Raw genomic sequence first — 19,416 nt, 5'->3', positions numbered from 1 at the left:
TTTGGGATGCGTAATGCTTCTGCTGTCGATAACCACTTGTTTACTTCATAACGGAAATTCAACTCTCCCTTTCCATTTCACAGCTGGTTTGGCTTCGAATAACGTATTGAAACAATAGGTTTATGTATGTCAAAATCGGAAGAGTGTTTGGTTTTTCCATGAACACGAAAAAATCGTTTTGGTTTTTTTGGCCAAAAATCGCAAATAATTCGAAAACAGTTGAGAAAACAGGCACAGTGGGAGGTGACCAATTGAAACATTATTAAAATTTCCTATCTATTGCTAAAGAGGGTCACTCCAGGACGATTTCCTGGCTCCACAGCTCAATTTGATGTTTTCTTAAAAATTAACATCTCGAATTTTTTAATTTACTGATGAATGAGTGAAGCTAGGAAAACATTTTAAAATCATCTTGTTCAGCGTGAAGTAAAGTAAAGCTGAAAAAATATTTCCAAAGTTGGCCATTTTTTCGTACATAAACCAGGTGGTCGGTTTTTTAAAAGGTTTTTTTTAAGTTGTTGTAGTTGTGTAGTTAACTAGGTGTAGTTGACTCATGAAGAGAGGCTAGTAATTTTCGTTTTAATTCAAACGTGCCAATTTTTATACGTTATAAATTTACCAATTTTAAGTCTAAATTCTTATCAGATTTATTCGGAAATGGTGAGATGCGGTCTGGTGTGATGTAGGTTTCAGAAAAACATTTTCTTTATCGTGTTTACGTTTCGATCTTTATTGAGATCATCTTCAGGGCAAGTGTTTGTTTGACTCTCAACACGACACGAAGAATGGCACAATTAAGCAGAAAACAAACACTTTGAGCTCTGAAGATGATCTCAATAAAGATCGAAACGTTGGAACGATAAAGAAAATGTTTTTCTGAAACCTACATCACACCAGGCCGCATCTCACGATTTCCGAATAATCATCGGCTAACGGTCACTAATCACCACACATTTCTTATCAGATTTTCAATTTTGAAATTATTAGATAAATCGTGTTTTCGTTAAAAAAAAGTTTGCAAACAAATTTTAACGAAATTCTTCTATTTTTCTTGTGGCTTATCCTTCACGACTTATTGCATCTGCGTCTACATAATTTTACCTCAAAATGTGTTTTTTTTCTACACTGTATGGCGTTTTATGGTATCACGCGTGTGTGTTTATCCGGCCAAAATTAGACTATTGTGACACGCAATTTTTTTGTTATGTTAAAAAATCACATACAAAGATGGTATAAAATGACCTAATTAATTTTTTTTCATATTACATAAAATACAATACAGGAACAAAACGAGGCGACTTAATAGTTGGAATGTGGATTTTTCACTCGCGTGCACGATTCTTTTAACGGCCGTCACCTCGTCCGTCCAAATCAATTCCGTTTGAGTGATTGGGCCAAAATTCCGAATTTCCTTCTAAAATAAACCGTCCGACTGTCTGCAAGGCTGAAAAGATCGTTTCAACCCTCCGTGCACCACATGCTACTCCGTGTATTGATCTCTTCCCATCGCCTTTTCATTGATGATTTCAGTTATTTATGACATCCCGATGTGTTCTCTCTGGGCAGTTTGAATTGCACGAACAGAAAGAAAAGTCGAAGGGGGAAAACTTAAGACGGGAACAAAACGCATAAGGCCAATATTAATTAAGAAAAGATAATAAGACGTTATTACTGTATATTTTCTTCGGGTTTTTTAGGTTTCTGATAATTGGACTGGTGCAAAAATAATGCAGGTTTTGAAAAACAGTTAAAACTATTTTTAATTTTTAAAAAATAAAGAAAATTTATTCAAAATATTTTCCATCGCAATCTACACATCTTTGGCAACATGCAATAAGCGCTTTTATCCCGCTGACATAATCTTTATTTCGACTCACAATAAAGTCTTGGAAGGCGTTTTCGGCTTCAACGCGTCCTCTAAAAATTTTATCCCGCAGAAGTGCTTAAAAAAGTGGAAGTTTCTAGGTGAGAGGGTTCGGTAAGGTTTCATTTCCTAAGTCCTTAAGTTTCCGCAGGGTTGGCTTGCGACATGTAGCCTGGCGTTATCGCGAAGAAGAATCGGCCCCACGGTTTAACAGTGCTGGACAAAGAGGTTGCAGTTCCCGTGCATTTTGTCAATTTCACGGCAATATTTCTCTGCTGTGATTGTTCCATCATAATTCAGGAAATTATAGTGAACAACCCCAGCAGTACACCATCAAATCTTCACCAGAACGTTTTTGCCTGCAGATTTGGTTTCGGAGTTTTTTGGCGATTCATCTTTGCCCAACCACTCCTGTTATCGTACAGAATCCATTTCTCATCGCACGTGATGATTTGATCGAGAAATGGACCATTTCGGTGGCTGGCGAAACAGAAGGGACGTGCAAAGTTCAAAGCGTCGATCTCTTTGGGCTTCGGTTAGATCGTGCAGTACTGGTCGAACTTCTTTACTTGACCAATTTGCTCCAAATGGCGAACAACGGTTGAGTGGTCATCACTAAGCTCTTTCGCAATTTCCCATTTGTCTTAGGTGAATTTTCCTCACTCAACGTTTTGAGTTGGTCGTCGTCAACGGAAGGCCTACTGAGGACCTACCCAGTCTTCGAGATCGAAATCTCAGAAACCATCGCTGCATCGTGTATTCGCTAATGCTTCCCTCCCCCCAAACTGTATAAATTTGACAAAATTTTAGTTTGTACATGTTTAATTTCGCAAGTCCTCACTCTTATAAAAATCAATATAAACTAAAGTATTATTTCATTTACGTTTTAGTGGTCTATTGATCAAGTTACTTTTTTCTTTTATTATTATTCTTTTTATGTAAGGTCTTGGTTGAGATAAAAAAGTCAGTGTCACGAGCGGGATTCGAACCCAAGACCTTCGGCTAAATACGCCATTGCTCTACCACTTGAGCTATCGTAGTTCGATCCTATCGGACACCAACTCTCAACCAAGACCTTACATAAAAAGAATAATTAATTGAAAGAAGTAACTTGATCAATTGACCACTAAAACGTAAATGAATTAATATTTAATAAGTAAAAGAAGTATCACTTCACTAAACAGCTCCCCGTGGCCACTGCATAAGTCGCTGAGAATCCAATCCTGATTACACATTTGAAAATGGTAAAAAGAGAGAAAATTCGGACGGTTGCAGGTTGAGATGGAGAGTTGGTGTCTGAGAAGGATCGAAGTCACGATAACTCAAGTGGCAGAGCAGCGGCGTATTTAGCCTAAGGTCGTGGGTTCGAATCCCGCTCGTGACATTGACTTTTTTATCTCAACCAAGACCTTACATAAAAAGAATAATTAATTGAAATAAGCAAAACTGTTTTGTATAAAAGATAACGATTAAAAGTATTTCTTACAATCCATAAATTAAATTTGAGGATTTAGTTTCGTTTACAAATTTTCAAAACCTGCTTTATTTCGCACCAACCCAATAGCATATTTCTTAATTTACTCTATAATATTTAAAAGAAATAGAGGTAGACTTGTATATTTTTGGTTTAGGTACTTTAAAGTTTAAATAGACAAAATTAATTTGAACTATTTGAGAAATATATAAATTTCAATTTTCTAAGAGCTTGTCATACAAAAGAGGTCGGGTGAAAGTTATCGTCCTATATTTGATATATACATGTATGACATAGTTATGAACAGTTTTTTCTTTATTTAAATAATAAAAACACAAATTGTGTACAAGCAGCCATGGCAAACGATCAATGGCACGTGTAAAAAGCCGACAATAACGGATTTTCATCGAACGACTTTGTTTCAAAGCCTCCCCGAAGTGCGGGTCCTAACCTTTGAACTTCACCCCTAGACAGACCGACGTCTAGATAATATCGACGGGTCTATTCATAAGAGCAAGTTCAGCCGGATAAAAAGTCTTTGGAGCCCTTTTCAGAATTTATCCGTCCGAGATTCTATCAGGTCTCCTCGCTGTTGTGCCAGCAGGAACGTTTCTTATTGATCTCCGGGCGCAATGCAGTCATTCCGAAATTGATCTATACATTTTTCATCCCTTTTGTACGTCAGAACTGTTTACGATGGTCGCGTCACAATTGTTATTATATTTTTGCAAAAGTATGAACGTTACAAAAGTTCACCTTTCCATTAAAACATAAAAATCAATATTTTTAAGAACCTTTTTGTTAACATTTATGTAATAATTTTTCAATAATATTTTGAGTATTACAAAGGAAACTAATCATTTACTGAAAAAAGAAAAATTACTTAAAAATAACAAGGACTTGTTTTTTAGAGCTGTAAATTATAAAAATCACCGAGTGAAGAATGATTTTTATCAAATAGATATTAAGTTTAAAATTTATAGTAAATATATCAACTATTTACTTTTCGATTTGAAACTTTTTACATCATGAAAATATGTAGGTATGCAAAAATTACAAATATATATTCAAACTTATTAGGTTTTGGAAAATGCTTAGCTTCAGTGAAAACTATGCTAAATGTTTAAAATATCTTATAGTTTGACTTTAATGAATTGGAAAAAAATTGAAAACGATAAAATCTCTCAATTCATTTTTCCAATTTTCATTTCCGAGTGAAAAAAAGAGGAAAAGTGTTGGAGATCTAATGTAAGAATAAGTGTAGTTTGTAGGAGAGATAAAATAGGATTTGGTTCGTGACTAAAATATATTTGAAGGGGTTGCTGGGTGGTTGGAAAAGGGGGTTATGAGGGTGTAAGAGAGGAGGGCGGCGGTGCCCTTCGATTTCAGCGCCCGGCAACAGCATGAACTAGGTCTAAGGGCTGGATATTAGCCCTTCCCCCATCCGACTGTATCGAACAGAAGGCTTTGGAGGGCACGTTTTCGGTTCTCACTGGTTTTTAAGCCTTCATCCCTGGAAAAGTCGGAAATTTGGCTAAGACCAGGGGCACAAAATAATACATTCGATTGAAACTCAGCTGGACAGGAAGTTTTCTATGGGATATTTTAACACAGACCTTCATGGGCATATATGAATACATAAAATACAATTTAAAAAAAAGAAATCAAATTGAACATTTTCTTAATTAAACTTTTTGTCAAACAATTAGAAATAGCTGCAAATCAAATTGAACTTTTTCGAAGTTATATTGATCTTTTTCTTAATCAAATCAACTTTTTTCAAAGGAACTATAACTATTTCCTAATTCTTTTTCCGAACGAAATTCATGTTTTTTTTAAACAAAAAACTTTTTAAAAACTATCGAACTTTTTTAAACCAAAATTTAACTTTCTACAAAACAAACAGAACTCCCTTCAAACCAAATTAAATTTATTTTTCTCAATTCAAAATGTTCTTCAAACAACTTTCTTGGGTCCTACGTGCTTTTTCGCAGTCTAATTCAACCTTTCCACATTTCCAAACCTAATTAAACGTTTTCCCGATCAAATTGAACTTTTTTCAAATCAAATTAAATGTATCCAAACCAAAATGAAAATTTTCCAAATGAAATAGAACTTTTTTCAAATCAAACTTTTGAACAATATTTGAATAGACATTCACGAATTGAATTTATAAAACATAATGCAAAAACAAAAAAATCAATTTGAATTTTTTTAAATAACTTTTTTAAAACAAATTTGAACTTTTCTCAACAAAAATTGAACTTTTTCCAAAACATGATATTTTTTCAATTTGTGTTAGAACGCATAAAATATGATACAAAAGTAAAAATATGAAATGGACATTTAAGAATGCGTAAAACTTAATATAAAAACAAAGAATCAATTTGATTTTTTTTAAATTACTTTTTTCACACAAATTTGAAAATTTCTCAACAAAAATTAAACTTTCCAAAACAAATGGATCTTTTTTCAAATCAAATTAAGCTTTTGAACAATAATGTGAATGAACAATATGAATGCATAAAATATAAAACAAAAGTGAAGAAATCAAATTGAAATTTTTTTTAATTAAACTTTTTTTCATACAAATGTGAATTTTCTCAACAAAATTGAACTTTTTCCAAAACAAGTTGATCTTTTGTCTGTTTGTACTAAACTTTTTCCAAATTAAATTGTACTTTCGAACAATGTATTGAATGAACATACATGAATTCATAAAATATAATACAGAAGTAAAGAAATCAAATGAACGTTTTTCTTAATTAAACTATTTCATACAAATTTAAACTTTTCTCAATCAAATTGCACTTTTCCAAAACAATTTGACATTTTTTCAAATCAAATTGAGCTTTTGAACAATAATGCGAATGAACAATGTGAATGCATAAAATATAATACAAAAGTGAAGAAATCAAATTGAATTTTTCCTTATTTTAAACAAAACTGAACTTTTCAAAATCAAATTAACCTTTCCAATTTAAATTTAAAAATTTCAATTCAAATTGAATTTTTAACAATGTTTTGATTGAATATGCGTAAATTATAATATAAAAGTAAATAGATCAAACTGAATTTTCTTCAAACGAGTTGGAATATTTCTCCTTTTTTGAACTTTTTTCCAAATCGAATTGACTTTTTTAAAAATTACATTAAACTTTTTCAAACCAAATTGATCTTTTTCTCAAATAAATAAATAAATAGAACTTTTTGAAACTTTTTACAACCAAAATTCAATGTTTTACTAATCAAACAGTTCTTTCTTCAAACCAAATTAAATTTTTTCCAACTGGTTAATTTCCAAATAAACTTATCCAAATAAAATTGAACTTTATCTAAACTAAATTGACTTTTTTTAAATTTCTGAATTTTAAACTGAAGATCATTTTAATTTGCAAAATGTATATACACGTAGAATATAATATTTCACTGTAAAATGACAAAATAAACAGCTATTACAATAATATCTGAACTGCCATATTATTATATTTTAAGAAGATACTATAAATATTTAACACCATTTCAAAAATACACGAATTCTACTTAATTAACTAATTCTATTATTTATAATAATTATTATTGCATAATTTTGGTAATCATATTTTTCTGATACGTCCTAGATATTTGGTTGGATGCCAGAATTTTACAACGATACTGAGAACCTTCCGGACAACATGCCTCAAGACCTGAAGAACCACATAATCGATGAAAAAAAACAGAATCCTAAAGGAGTGGGTATTTGCCAATAGGTCGGCTTTGTTTAAATCATCACTCATGCGTTGTAATGTTTTGTTTTAGTTGAATACTGTCTGGGTGTCATGCGAAGGTGAAAACCCAGCAGATGTCGAAAACATTGGGTCAATACAGTACATCCCGAGGCGCGGTTTTCCAGGATACTTCTTCCCATACAAAAACCAAAAAGGCTACCTTAGTCCTATTATAGCCGTATGGTTTGAAACTCCAAACCGTAAGTACAACTACTGTAAAAATGCTGTGTAACCAATAGGATTTTAAAAAAGTTGTATTAATAATGTTTCTGATAAAAAACAAATATGTAAATTAATAAATAGAATTCTAACTGCAAATTCGATAATTACAATTTTCCTGTTTTGAATATTTTCATTTAATGTATATATAAAGTAAGGTTCTATTTATTGATCAACATGTTTTTTTATATTATAAAAACATTTATAAATATAACATTTTTTTAATTTGAGATAAGATTAACTAATAACAAAAGTGTACTACTGCTGCATTAATTAAATATACATATTTTATCCAAAAATTTAATGTTAAGGAGCTTGATAGCAAAGTTTGCTGATAGCAGTTCATTTACAATTATAATAACTGGAGGCATTGACATCCACAGTTAGTCATTAAAATATTTTTGTGAATTTTAGTAACACATTTCTTTGTTCACAGCTGGAGTGTTAATAAATATTGAATGCAAGGCATGGGCTCACAATATACATCACGACCGTGCAGAACGTAGAGGATCAGTACATTTTGAACTGATGATTGACTAGCGAGTAGACGTCGCCACACCTCCAGAGTCGCCTACTAGCCTCACTTACAGACCTTTTTATCTTTAAAAACATTTTTTCCATTTATATTTAAACAAAAAATATATATATCACCTTTCCAAAACGTAAAACAAAAAATTACAGTAAAATCAGCAAAAGCAAAAAAAAAAAAAATTAATAATATTAATAGAAAAGCCTATTTTCACTCAATGAGGAAAGGCATAACTCGAGTAAACTGTCTTTTATGATAAAGTTATTTTTGTGAAACAGCGTAGCTACTTATAGTATGAAACATGTGTGGGCTCACAATTAGCGAATTTCGCTCTATTATTTCACATAATTGGCTGTGCTATTATATTTTCTCTCCAAGACCCCTTGATTTCAAATATTTTAATCTTACTTTTTTTTCCGTTGAGTTATTTTATTCAACTTTTTTTTTACCCTTAAAAAAATTTATCGGCTCAATTTAAAAAAAAATATTAAAAAAATATAAAAAAAATATATGTATAAGTTAGTTTAACCTCCGGGAAGTGCATGGGGCGAAGTCTCAAGATGTATTCCAAGCCCATGCGTGTTTCTAAAAAAAATAAAAAAATAAAAAATTAATGCTACCGTCACAACAACTTTTATTTTTATATATATGTATATATATATGTATAAATAAACGATGATACACCTTCTTATATATACATATATATCCAATGCACAAATTTAAAAAAATATAAAAAACAAGGTGTGTACAAAATAAAAAATTTAAAAAATTTAAAAAAAAATTAAAACCCTCAAAAATAAAAAAAAAAATAAATAAGGATAGTTTATCCAAGCAAACATGGACAAATCGTTGATAGTGTGAGATTTAATGTTTTTGTTGTTGACAAACATAAAAATAGTAATATTATTTTTTAAACAAATTATTATAATAGTAGAATAAATATGAATTTTTTGCTTCTTTAGGTAATAAAAAATTAACTAAATATAACCCAATGAGCGAAAAATACTTAAGTTACCAATCGATTTTTTTTTTGAAAAAATAAAAAAATAAACGGCTTGTTGAAAGTGTATATTTTTAGATGCCGTTAGATCTTGTCCGTTGACGCGTGGTCTTTGAAAGTATGATTAAATACTATAAAATTTAAAACATTAATAAAAAAAACTTTTTTATGATTTAAAAGAACACAACACACAAAAATCGAATGCTTAAAAGTATTAGATTAGATTGTGATAAAAAGGCGATAAGAGGCATATGAATACAATAGTTACTTTTAAAGAAAAAAAAATATTTGTAGATGATATTCACCTAGGAGTAGGTATCACCTAATAATAGATCTAGTCATTGATATTACTAAAATAGTTGTGTAATGCTTTGAGCTGCCATATTTTTTCCCATCTTAGTTTGAAATTTTATTTTTCCTGTTTTCGTATTGTATTTTATAAAAAACAAAAAAACAAAAACAATTTTATGAGAGAGATTTGTCCAATTAAAAAGTAAAAAAAAAATCACAATTTTACTACTTTCTTGTTATTTATTATTATATTTAATTTGATATTACTAGCTTTAAGACATGTGTTCAACATTTTGTTTTTCACTCGTGTTTATAAAACTTGTGCCGTGGTGGAGGAGCAAGTGTGCAGAAGTTACGTAAAAACGGGAAGACAAATATAAATTAAAATCAAACTTGTATAGAGATCACTTTCAAGGCTAGAAAAATGATTTCTGAACTCATTTTAAATGTAAATGTACCTTTAGCCAGACGCGGAGAATTGGAATTTTAAAATGTTTTTTGAAATATTTTTCTGTACAAATTAAGCGAGCGAACAAAAATTAAATGAAACGAAAGAAAGACGAAAAGTAAAATGGAGACCCACTTTCTACGGTGAAAATTTTAGTTAAACAAGATCTGCTAACAACAAGTTTTTATTGCAATTGATAAAATGATTTTGACTTGATTGTAATGAAAGAAATATACAATTTGAAAAAAAAAATCCTGAAAGTTATCGATGTTTGGATTTAAAAAGTATATATATTTAAAGAAAAAAGTAAAATGTAATGTACTTTAATGTCAGTTGCATTCTTAATATAAATAAATAGTAAAATAGCCACAAGTTGTTACTTTAGCAAGTACGTTACAAATATTTAGGTACTTATATATGGTATATATAAATATATGTTGCTAAGGATCTATATGTAAATGTAATCATTATCATCATTGTCATCAAAAATCATCAAATCATTTAAGTACCTTGTTACTTTGTTACTGGTATGGGTATAATGAACAACGGTTTACCACTTGTAAATATATGTTGTTCATCACTGCCACATGTTGTTATCAGATTATAATTCCTTGTTTAATACATTTGACCCTGTTCTTAAAAAAATATATAGTCTTTTTTTAATTATAATTCTTCACCTTTCTTAATCCATATCCTGGAATGGTCATCATGAATGCTGTATAAATGCTTTAATTTTTTATCATACGAATGTTTTTCTTTTGAAAATGGTGGAAAAGTTACAATAAATTAAGGGCGGATTACTCGGGCACTCCTATTTCAAATTGCCAAGATTTTCGATGTGTTTACTAAAATTTAGTTTGAGGTCGTTTTATACCTAGGTAATTTTCAGTCTTAAGCCAATCAAAATAGTTCCAATATTTTATGAGAGAGAGCAAGGTTTAGTTGAAAGAATGCATCTAGTTTAAGATTATTTTTAACTTCCGTCTGGTGCATAAAAGCTTTATTCTTCCAAGTTCCATAATAATATTTTTTGAAATCGCACTAATCCTCCAGGAGGAACAGTAGAGCACAATGTCCTTGGTGTATAATACCAGTTAACACAATTTACATTTTAGCTGTGTATTAAGAACAATGCAAAACAATATAGTACTATTCAATTCACTAATTTCATGGTCCGCTTGACCAATTAATATTTTACAATTAATTAAAGTTTTCAGTTGAGATAAAAAAGTCAATGGCATGAGCGGGATTCGAACCCACGATCTTCGGCTTGATACGCCGCTGCTCCCACTTGAGCTATCGTGACCTCAATCCACTCGGACACCAACTTCCCATTTGGGGACACCACCTTTTGAATTTTCCCTCCTTTTTGCCATTTTTCAAATGTCGTGTAATCGGATTGGATTCTCGACGACAAATGAAATGGCCACGGAGAGCTTTAGTGAAGTATACTTCATTTTAAATCATTAAATTCACTAATTTCGTGGTCCGCTTGACCAATTAATTATCACAATTAATTAAGGTTTTTAGTTGAGATAAAAAAATCAATGGCACGAGTGGGATTCGAACCCACGATCTTCGGTTTGATACGCCGCTGCTCTACCACTTGAGCTATCGTGACCTCGATCCACTCGGACACCAACTTCCCACCTCAACCTCACCTTTTGAATTTTCCTTCCTTTTTGCCATTTTCAAATGTCGTGTAATAAATTCGATTCTTGGCGACAAATGAAATGGCCACGGAGAGCTTTAGTGAAGGTATACGTCATTTTAAACTTATTCAATTCACTAATTTCATGGTTGACGACCAATTAATATCTTACAATTTATTAAGGTTTGTCTCAACTGAAAACCTTAATTAACTGATAGCTCAAGTGGTAGAGCAGCGGCGTATCAAGCCGAAGATCGTGGGTTTGAATCCCTCTCGTGCCATTGACTTTTTTATCTCAACTGAAAATCTTAATTAATTGTACAATATAGCACCCTGAATCGAGCCTTGAGAAAAAAGTGAATTATAGAGGGCAACACAAAAAGATCCCATTTGCATATAGGAGTGCACAATTTTAATTATATAATTCTGAAAATTATAATCAAGCATCCTGTAAACAATACTACAAAGACTTCCTCCATGTCCACGAGTACAAGGCCTGTGCATTTTTTAGTCTTAAAGCTTTCACTGATGTGGTGAGAATTGCTCACTATGATGTTTTGGCGATCTGGAGTCTGATGTGCTTTAGTCTAAGGTAGGCTCCATGGGAAGTTAAGTCATTTCAGCCCTCAACACATAGTTTTTAAATATAGACACAATCTCACTCATCCTTAAATAAATGTTTTCCTGTTTACATGACATTCACTCAAGTTAGAATGGTGGTGTACTTGATATTCCTCCAATAACTCTCCACACATATTACAAAACTAATCTAATTGAGGGACGATGAAGTAGTCAATATTCTATCGGCCATCTTAGCACTAACATTTATGCTAATAAATACTTTCAGTCTCAACATACTCATAAGAAACATTAAATAAGATATTTATCATTATTATATGCAATAAAATGGCCGTTTCCTCTAAAAATTAGAATACAGGGTGCAAATATTCACTGCCATGCACAAGCTCCTCTCATATCAGGCATTTCTAAACTATCTTTATGAAGCCAAGAAATGGCACTTTTTTATGAAGTGAGACACATCAAGCAATCCTTCTCTGTTTTGGGCACATGCCTGGGCTTTGACCCAAAAGTAAGTTGTCCCTGTGTCAACTTCACACCTATTCTTGATTGAGTTAGGATGACCTGTGTACTACTCAGAGAAGTAGATATTCTTGCATTACTCTTTACACTGCTTAACTAGTCTAACTGAAGTCGTTGGGGTACTCAATATTTCCCATTAACTTCACAATACATTCACGCAAATAAATACATTCATTATCAATATATAAAAAAAAGGAAACACAAAATTAGATGTCTTACCTAGCATTATATATAATAAAACAGTTGTTTCTTCCAAATTTTGGAATGGGGACAAGACAATTCTCATATCTGGTGGCATTCCTACACGCTCTCTATATAGAGCCAAAGAATGAAACCCTTCAATCAAGTCACATCGAGCAGCCTTCTTCTTCTCTGGTTTTTAAAAAGAACAGTCATAGTATTTTTTAAATATTTATTTGTGATATATAAATTATATACACGTTTTATCAACTACAATCGTTATTAAATAATACAACAGTTTAATAAACTCAAATATACATAACAAAATTTATCCCACAAGTTACAAGCTAACTGTTACTTTGTGTAAATGTACAACTTCTAACTTAGTAACGTTGCCGGTTTCATGTGCTAAAAACATTAAATATAAATACTTAAAATAATAATACTATTGTATAACAGGTAGTATTATTTATTATTACTTAAAAACGTATGCTTTGTAAAAATTGAGCTTTAACCTTATATATTTATTAGAAAATATTATATTTATTTTTTTAATAGAAAAATGTTATTATTGTAGAAGCTTGAATTATTTATTATAAACATATTTAGTACAAAGGTTTAGTTATTAATTTAAACTTGATTTTATTACTCGAATTTTTTTCCATCAATACAAAACTTGAATTAAACATATGATAATAATACAATTTTGGCACTAAATTGGAGTAAAGCAATCTGCACGAAATAAAGAAAATCAATCATTTGTAAATAAATGCAAGGGCATTTCTTACTATGCTATACTTAATTGAAATTAATTTCGTTAAATCTTAAGTACGTTGAGAAATGCCTGAGTGTGTTCAAGTTTGTACTAAAGTTTTCTTTCCTTTTTTTAATGCAAACACTTGAAAATAAAAATAAACAGGAAATTTAGAAAACGAATACGTTCAAGTTTTGCTCCAATGAAAATAAATGACTAGATATAGACTTGTATCAAATACGAGAAAAGAAATCTGTAATTTTGTCACGATCAATATAAAAATCAGTGACTAGAATTTCAACGTAAAAAATGTACTATTGTGCGCTATTAAAAGGCGTCGATGTTGAAAGGGATTGAGCAAGTGTTTTTCCCCTTTGATACCCTCTTCATTTATTCACAATAATACATTCTAAACTATTGATAAACCTTTAAAACAGGACAATATGAACAATTGGAAACGTGTGGTTCCTTAAAAGTTGGTAAAAGGAAGAATGTTAATTTTTTATTGAATAGGCCTTTTTTTTAAAAACCGTAAATGAGCAAAAGATGAAATACAAGTCTTTTAATATGATGTACAATGTATGCAGTGTGAATTTTTGTGCAATTTTCCGTGTTTTACACAATTACATGCATTGCGATTAAAAGTTTCTAATTTTATCACATTATAGGAGTCAATTCATTTTCAATATAAAAAAAAGCATTTTATGTGCATGTGTCCCAGAGAGCCACATTTGGAAATATCACATTTTCTTTCTAGTTTAAAAACAAAGACGCTTAAAAATAAAATAATAAAAAAACAAACAAAAGGAACAATAAGAAATTTTTATGAAAGTGTGAATGATGAAAAATAAATAATGGAAGACTATAAAAAATAAACAATTTTTGTTTTTTGTTTAAAACACCAAGGTTACTCCCTTTTTCCACTCATGCTGAGCTCGAGTTGGAACTGGCACCAGAAATGGCAGAGAAAAGGGCCTGCGAGTTCCTCTTGAAGCTGCCCAGCTCGGAATCGGGCCAGAGCGTTTCTGAGAACATGTTGGAGAGATCCTGTGCCATTTTGTGCAAATTCTGGCGTAGTGCCATCTGGTATTCTGTCTGGTCGGATCTAACTAGCTTTGAATTCAGCTGGAGGGCAGCATAACATACTCTGATGAACTCCCTGTTAAAGCATACAATTAATTTATAAAAAATATTTTTGCGAGGCCTTTAGTATTGCTGTCAGCATTTTACAATTTTTTTAAAGAAAAAATAGTTTTTCATATTTTGGGAGTGTCTTTACACTAGTCCTAGGTTGCATGTAGCAGTTTTGACCAAAGCGTTTACTGAAAGAAAACCGAGTTGGTGGGCCTATTCTTTTTTGAAAGTGCGATATGACAGGCAGAGAAGTGTGATCGCCTGCCGATTTTGAAACAGAGTCAGATGGTCGATGAAATGCCCCCCCCCCCAGTCAGTTTTGAAAGCGTTGAAAGCGTAGTATTCCATCATCCATGCCACACGTCTGTTTTGCTTCCAATTACGCGTAACCATCTGTTTTTAAGTCCAGCCGACCACAGTTTGTCCTATCATTCAGTGGAGATGGAGGTGGGCGAAGGAAAAAGATAGTGAGTGGGAAGAATTTAGATGAGAGCCACACAGTGTTTCTGGAGAAGGATAAATACCAAAACCAGTATTTAAAAAAAAAATAGAAGGAAAAATCCTAAAGAAAGGAGAGGAGAAAAAATGAAACTGAAAGTGAAAGGAGAAAGAATAAGTAACAGAGTTTGAACTAGAACTGCCAACTTTCGAGACCCAAGGCAACCATCACTTGGCCGCTTCCAACTGGCTAACGTCATCCTCACCAAAGTTTATTATTTATTACTATAAATAAATAAATTATAAAATTACAAGCTAAACATTAAAACTAAAATTAATTAAGGTTTTTTTTTAGTTGAGATGAAAAAAAGTTAATGGCATGAGCGGGATTCGAACCCACGATCTTCGGCTAGATACGCCGCTGCTCTACCACTTGAGCTATCGTGACCTCGATCCACTCGGACATCAACTTCCCATCTCAACCCCACCTTTTTGAATTTTCCCTCCTTTTTGCCAATTGGTCAAGCGGACCACGAAATTAGTGAATTTAATGATTTAAAATGAAGTATACTTCACTAATGCTCTCCTTGGCCATTTCATTTGTCACCGAGATCCAATCCAATTACACGACATTTGAAAAATGGCAAAAAGGAGGGAAAATTCAAAAGGTGTGAGATGGGAAGTTGATGTCCGAGTGGATCGAGGTCATGATAGCTCAAGTGGTAGAGCAGCGGTGTATCTAGCCCAAGATCGTGGGTTCGAATCCTGCTCGTGCCATTAACTTTTTTTCATCTCAACTAAAAAAAACCTTAATTAATTGTAATGTATTAATGAGGGAAAACTCATAAGGTGGGGTTGAGATGGGAAGTTGATGTCCGAGTGGATCGAGGTCACGATAGCTCAAGTGGTAGAGCAGTGGCGTATCTAGCCGAAGATCGTGGGTTCGAATCCCGCACGTGCCATTAACTTTTTTTCATCTCAACTAAAAAAAAACCTTAATTAATTGTAATGTATTAATTGGTCAAGCGGACCCCGAAATTAGGGAATTAAAAGATATTTTTTCTGTGCACAGACACAGGCAAGCCACAGGTATTATTACTTTTTTTAATTAAAAAAACTGAAATACCATATTCCACTGTTTTGCGTTCTTTTTTTCCATTGGTAATAACAGCAGGGGCAGCAGAAGTACTTGTTCTTTGTCCATTTCATTAATGGAATATATTATACACTATATTTGTCAATATTGGAAAACGACATGTACTAAACTAGTCGGCATCAACTGGTGGAATGGTGAAACCAACACAACAACCGCTAGTGAAATTGCAGTGCCTGTCAGCTGCAGGGGGGGGGGGACTGCCGTGTTAAACACTTCAGTCAAAACCACTACGTGCATCATAAACCTTAATTGCTTAATGGTTTTTCATTACCACAAAGGGGAAAAAAAACAGCTTAGACTGCTACAAAATTGCTCAAATACATGAGAAGTTCTAGGAGGTTTACAAGTATGTACTTAAATTTTTCTTTGAATTTACCAAAAAAAATCACAACAGACTCATTCTATTACCCAATACTTTTTTAATATTATGGTTGGCTGAAGACGTTCAAGATTTATATAAACATTTGATTAGCCATAATTTATAAATACCTGAAAATATCCTTTAATTCTTCAACTTTTTCTTCTGGATAATTGTGCAAGTTATCTGGGTCTAAAAATGCATTTGCATATGCAAGTGGTCCTGCATTGACCTGAACACATACACTGCCCTAAAACAAGCACATTAAAAGAATTGTGTTTATCACTTGCCATTGATTGATGATAGAAAAAAAATTATATAAATAAATTACTTGAAGTTTAAGTTGAAGTTTTTTGACATCAGGCGGCTTTGTAAAGACGACTTCTTCGAGTTCTGCCACCCTCTGGTGCATTTCGTCCAAAGCGACTTCAATAGGTGACAAATCGTATTCGACTCTTTTGACGACTTTCAGTCTTTTCTTAACATAAGGGAAAACATAATCCGCTAGAAAATAATTTGAAAAAGTAGTTAATACAAAATTGTTTAGATAATTGTACAACTGTTTACTTGTTAAGATTGTTCGTCGTTTATGTTGTTCTGCTGGGGTGCCTCGAGGTTTGCCTTCTTTTGTGAAAGGTGTTTCGTACATGAATTGGTCAACGTTGTGGTTCTGCTCAAAATCTGTTTGCCGTGAGACCAACTCCGCTTTTTCCCAGTAGGGCACAACACTAGTGACTTGAATGTATGCAATTTTGTTGTCAAGATCACTTTCTACTACCTGTAATAATAATTTATTATTGTACAATAATCACATATCATGAAATCACACATCAAAAAAAAAAAAAAATCATCTTACTGGTGCAGAATCCATTATGATTTTCACAGCCCCCGCACCGAATTTGTTAGAGTACTGGTTCATGAGCCTTTCTGATATTTCTGAGAGCGATGTCAACTTCGGCTCTTTGTAAATATACTCCACGCCACTTTCTTTATCGAAAAATGCCTGTAAATATTGAGAAAAAAACTGTAACAATTGAGGAAAAAATGCTAAAATAATTGCAACACACCTGATTGTAAAAGACAACGCGATAATATCGACCAAGAAGGCGTTTTCCTTGTACGGCATTGATTTTGGCAATAGCTTGTGAGAGGGTGAAATAAGCCCTGGACATTGACGTGTAGTCCCTCCTTCTCTGATAAATCGGTAGGATCAAGTTGTAGAGGAAGTAGAGACACTCGTACCTCTCAGCTTTTTCCAAAAGCTCAGCACACACCTCAAGTTGCTCGACCAAACCTTGCTCTGTATATTGAACATCTTGTACACCTAGAAAAAACAAAAACTAAAAATAAACTAAATTTTGTTAAAAAGTTACATAACAAAATAGTTAAAACATCTCTAACAAAAAATACTTGTACTACTGGATTGTCCCAAGAAAAGTCTGTTTTTTACTGTAACAACCAAAATCGAAAACCAGAGCAACGTAACCAAATTCGACTTGTTCAATTAAATGGCATGCTCCAGAGAATTTGTCAATTTAATTATAAATTTCAATTTAATTATACTTTTTGTTTAAGGTGTTGATGGAAATGAAAAAGTTAGTTTCACAAGTGGGACTTCAACCCAAGACTTACAGCTCAATACGCCGCTGCTGTAACCACTTGAGCTACTGTGACTTTGATCCACTCGAACACCAACTCCTTATCTCAACCTACAATCTTCGAATTTTTCACTCTTTTTGCCATATTTTCAAAATTGATTTTTAATATATGAATTAATTAAGAATTTGACTAAACGAAGTTCTAATTATCAAGATTAGTTTACTTAATTTGAATACAACATATTTTATCCAAAAGCCAATTTTTCATTTACTTTCCAACAAATCATTTCATAAGTCAAAGTAGAAAAACATAATAAATGTATTTTAAGTTAATATATGGAGAAATTAAATTTGCTGAATTGACAAAGAAAATTAACATAAAATCGTCACAAATACCTGAATCTAATTTCAAGGATGTTTCATCTCTGATGATGTTTGCTGATATTGGCGAGAAGGCTTCGGCGCCCCAGTCCTGTTCGCCTTTCAGTTTTAAATACTGAGCCATCAGGGCGGCAATGTGCAGTTGGCAACAAGCAGCCTAAAATGTAATTAAACCATAAAAAAAACAGCCCAGAACCTTTTAAAAACAACATACCTCAGAATAATTGGCAAGATTGGAATGGTTTCGTGTCATTGTCTGCAACCAAGTGAACCTGAGCTCGGGTGTAGAAGCGTACGAATTGGCCAGTGAGTGTTGTAAGTCTGTGAGCACTTCTGGTTCATGGTGTAACTCCTTCATTTGAGCTGTTGCCATCAAGACAGTCCTGATCCTTTTAGTGAGATCTTTCACTTCAGTTGGAAACCCTATTTTTGAAACATTTATTATTGTTATTAAACTGCAAGACAAGGTAGGTAGTTTAACGGGTAAGAAAGAACTAGTCATCCGTGAAGGACTTTCACCCAGCGTGACTAAATATGAAAAGCTTCCTTTAAAGTGGGAACTAGGGAAGTAGGAGAGGGCACACAAAAAAATGTATCATACCTGTTCCTTTCATCACTTTATCACTTGTAGCATAACTGTTAATGAGGGACAAAGACTCTTGAAATCTTGCATTGTTGAGACCGACTATGTTTCCCAAGAGCTGAGATACTGATATTATCACCTGTAGACAAAAAGAATAGATTATGGTCACTCCTTCATAAATGAAGCAGTTGGTGGAGAGGGGATGATTGAAAGAATTGGTCTAATTTTTTAAACCAGCCTAGTAACCACATATGATATCATCACTCAGCCCATGCATCTTGCATCATTGTTTAATGAGGAAATAATTATACTTTTTTGGATTATTGGTGTAAAGTGTTTTCGTTAATTAACTTAAGCAGTCGCTATCCTGCTTAAAAATATGGTGAAAACATGTCGAATGAAACATTTACATCATTTATCAAATTTTATTAAATAAATACTCATAAAATGACTTTGGTGTTTTTAATCTTGGCCAAAATTTAATACTGTG

At 32.4% G+C, this 19,416-nt stretch overlaps 2 protein-coding genes across 3 annotated transcripts in view; one reads left to right on the top strand and one right to left on the bottom strand.

The window, feature by feature from the left end:
* Window positions 1-8,266, top strand: part of LOC106666803 (sodium/potassium-transporting ATPase subunit beta-2-like) — a 33,234-nt gene extending 24,968 nt beyond the window's left edge. Inside the window, exons 5-7 of the mRNA XM_014394264.2 lie at window positions 6,959-7,069; window positions 7,137-7,305; window positions 7,761-8,266. Of these exons, the coding sequence (XP_014249750.1) occupies window positions 6,959-7,069; window positions 7,137-7,305; window positions 7,761-7,864 (384 nt within the window). The 3' untranslated portion in view covers window positions 7,865-8,266. The remainder of the gene's footprint in view (window positions 1-6,958; window positions 7,070-7,136; window positions 7,306-7,760) is intronic.
* Window positions 8,267-12,742: 4,476 nt separating this feature from the next.
* Window positions 12,743-19,416, bottom strand: part of LOC106666746 (dedicator of cytokinesis protein 9) — a 28,940-nt gene continuing 22,266 nt past the window's right edge. For both annotated transcript variants that reach the window (XM_024230285.1, XM_014394145.2), the window contains exons 27-35: window positions 18,945-19,065; window positions 18,558-18,766; window positions 18,359-18,500; window positions 17,432-17,688; window positions 17,221-17,367; window positions 16,932-17,142; window positions 16,696-16,868; window positions 16,496-16,614; window positions 12,743-14,437 (exon numbers count right to left, since the gene is read on the bottom strand). In XM_024230285.1, coding sequence (XP_024086053.1) covers window positions 14,203-14,437; window positions 16,496-16,614; window positions 16,696-16,868; window positions 16,932-17,142; window positions 17,221-17,367; window positions 17,432-17,688; window positions 18,359-18,500; window positions 18,558-18,766; window positions 18,945-19,065 — 1,614 coding nt within the window. In that variant the 3' untranslated portion in view covers window positions 12,743-14,202. The remainder of the gene's footprint in view (window positions 14,438-16,495; window positions 16,615-16,695; window positions 16,869-16,931; window positions 17,143-17,220; window positions 17,368-17,431; window positions 17,689-18,358; window positions 18,501-18,557; window positions 18,767-18,944; window positions 19,066-19,416) is intronic.

This window comes from Cimex lectularius, unplaced genomic scaffold, assembly GCF_000648675.2.
Source record: "Cimex lectularius strain Harlan isolate CLEC.00 unplaced genomic scaffold, Clec_2.1 scaffold2, whole genome shotgun sequence".
Taxonomy (NCBI): Eukaryota; Metazoa; Arthropoda; class Insecta; order Hemiptera; family Cimicidae; genus Cimex; species Cimex lectularius.
Note: the sequence above shows the minus strand (reverse complement) of the source record. Positions and strands in the feature narration are given on the sequence as shown.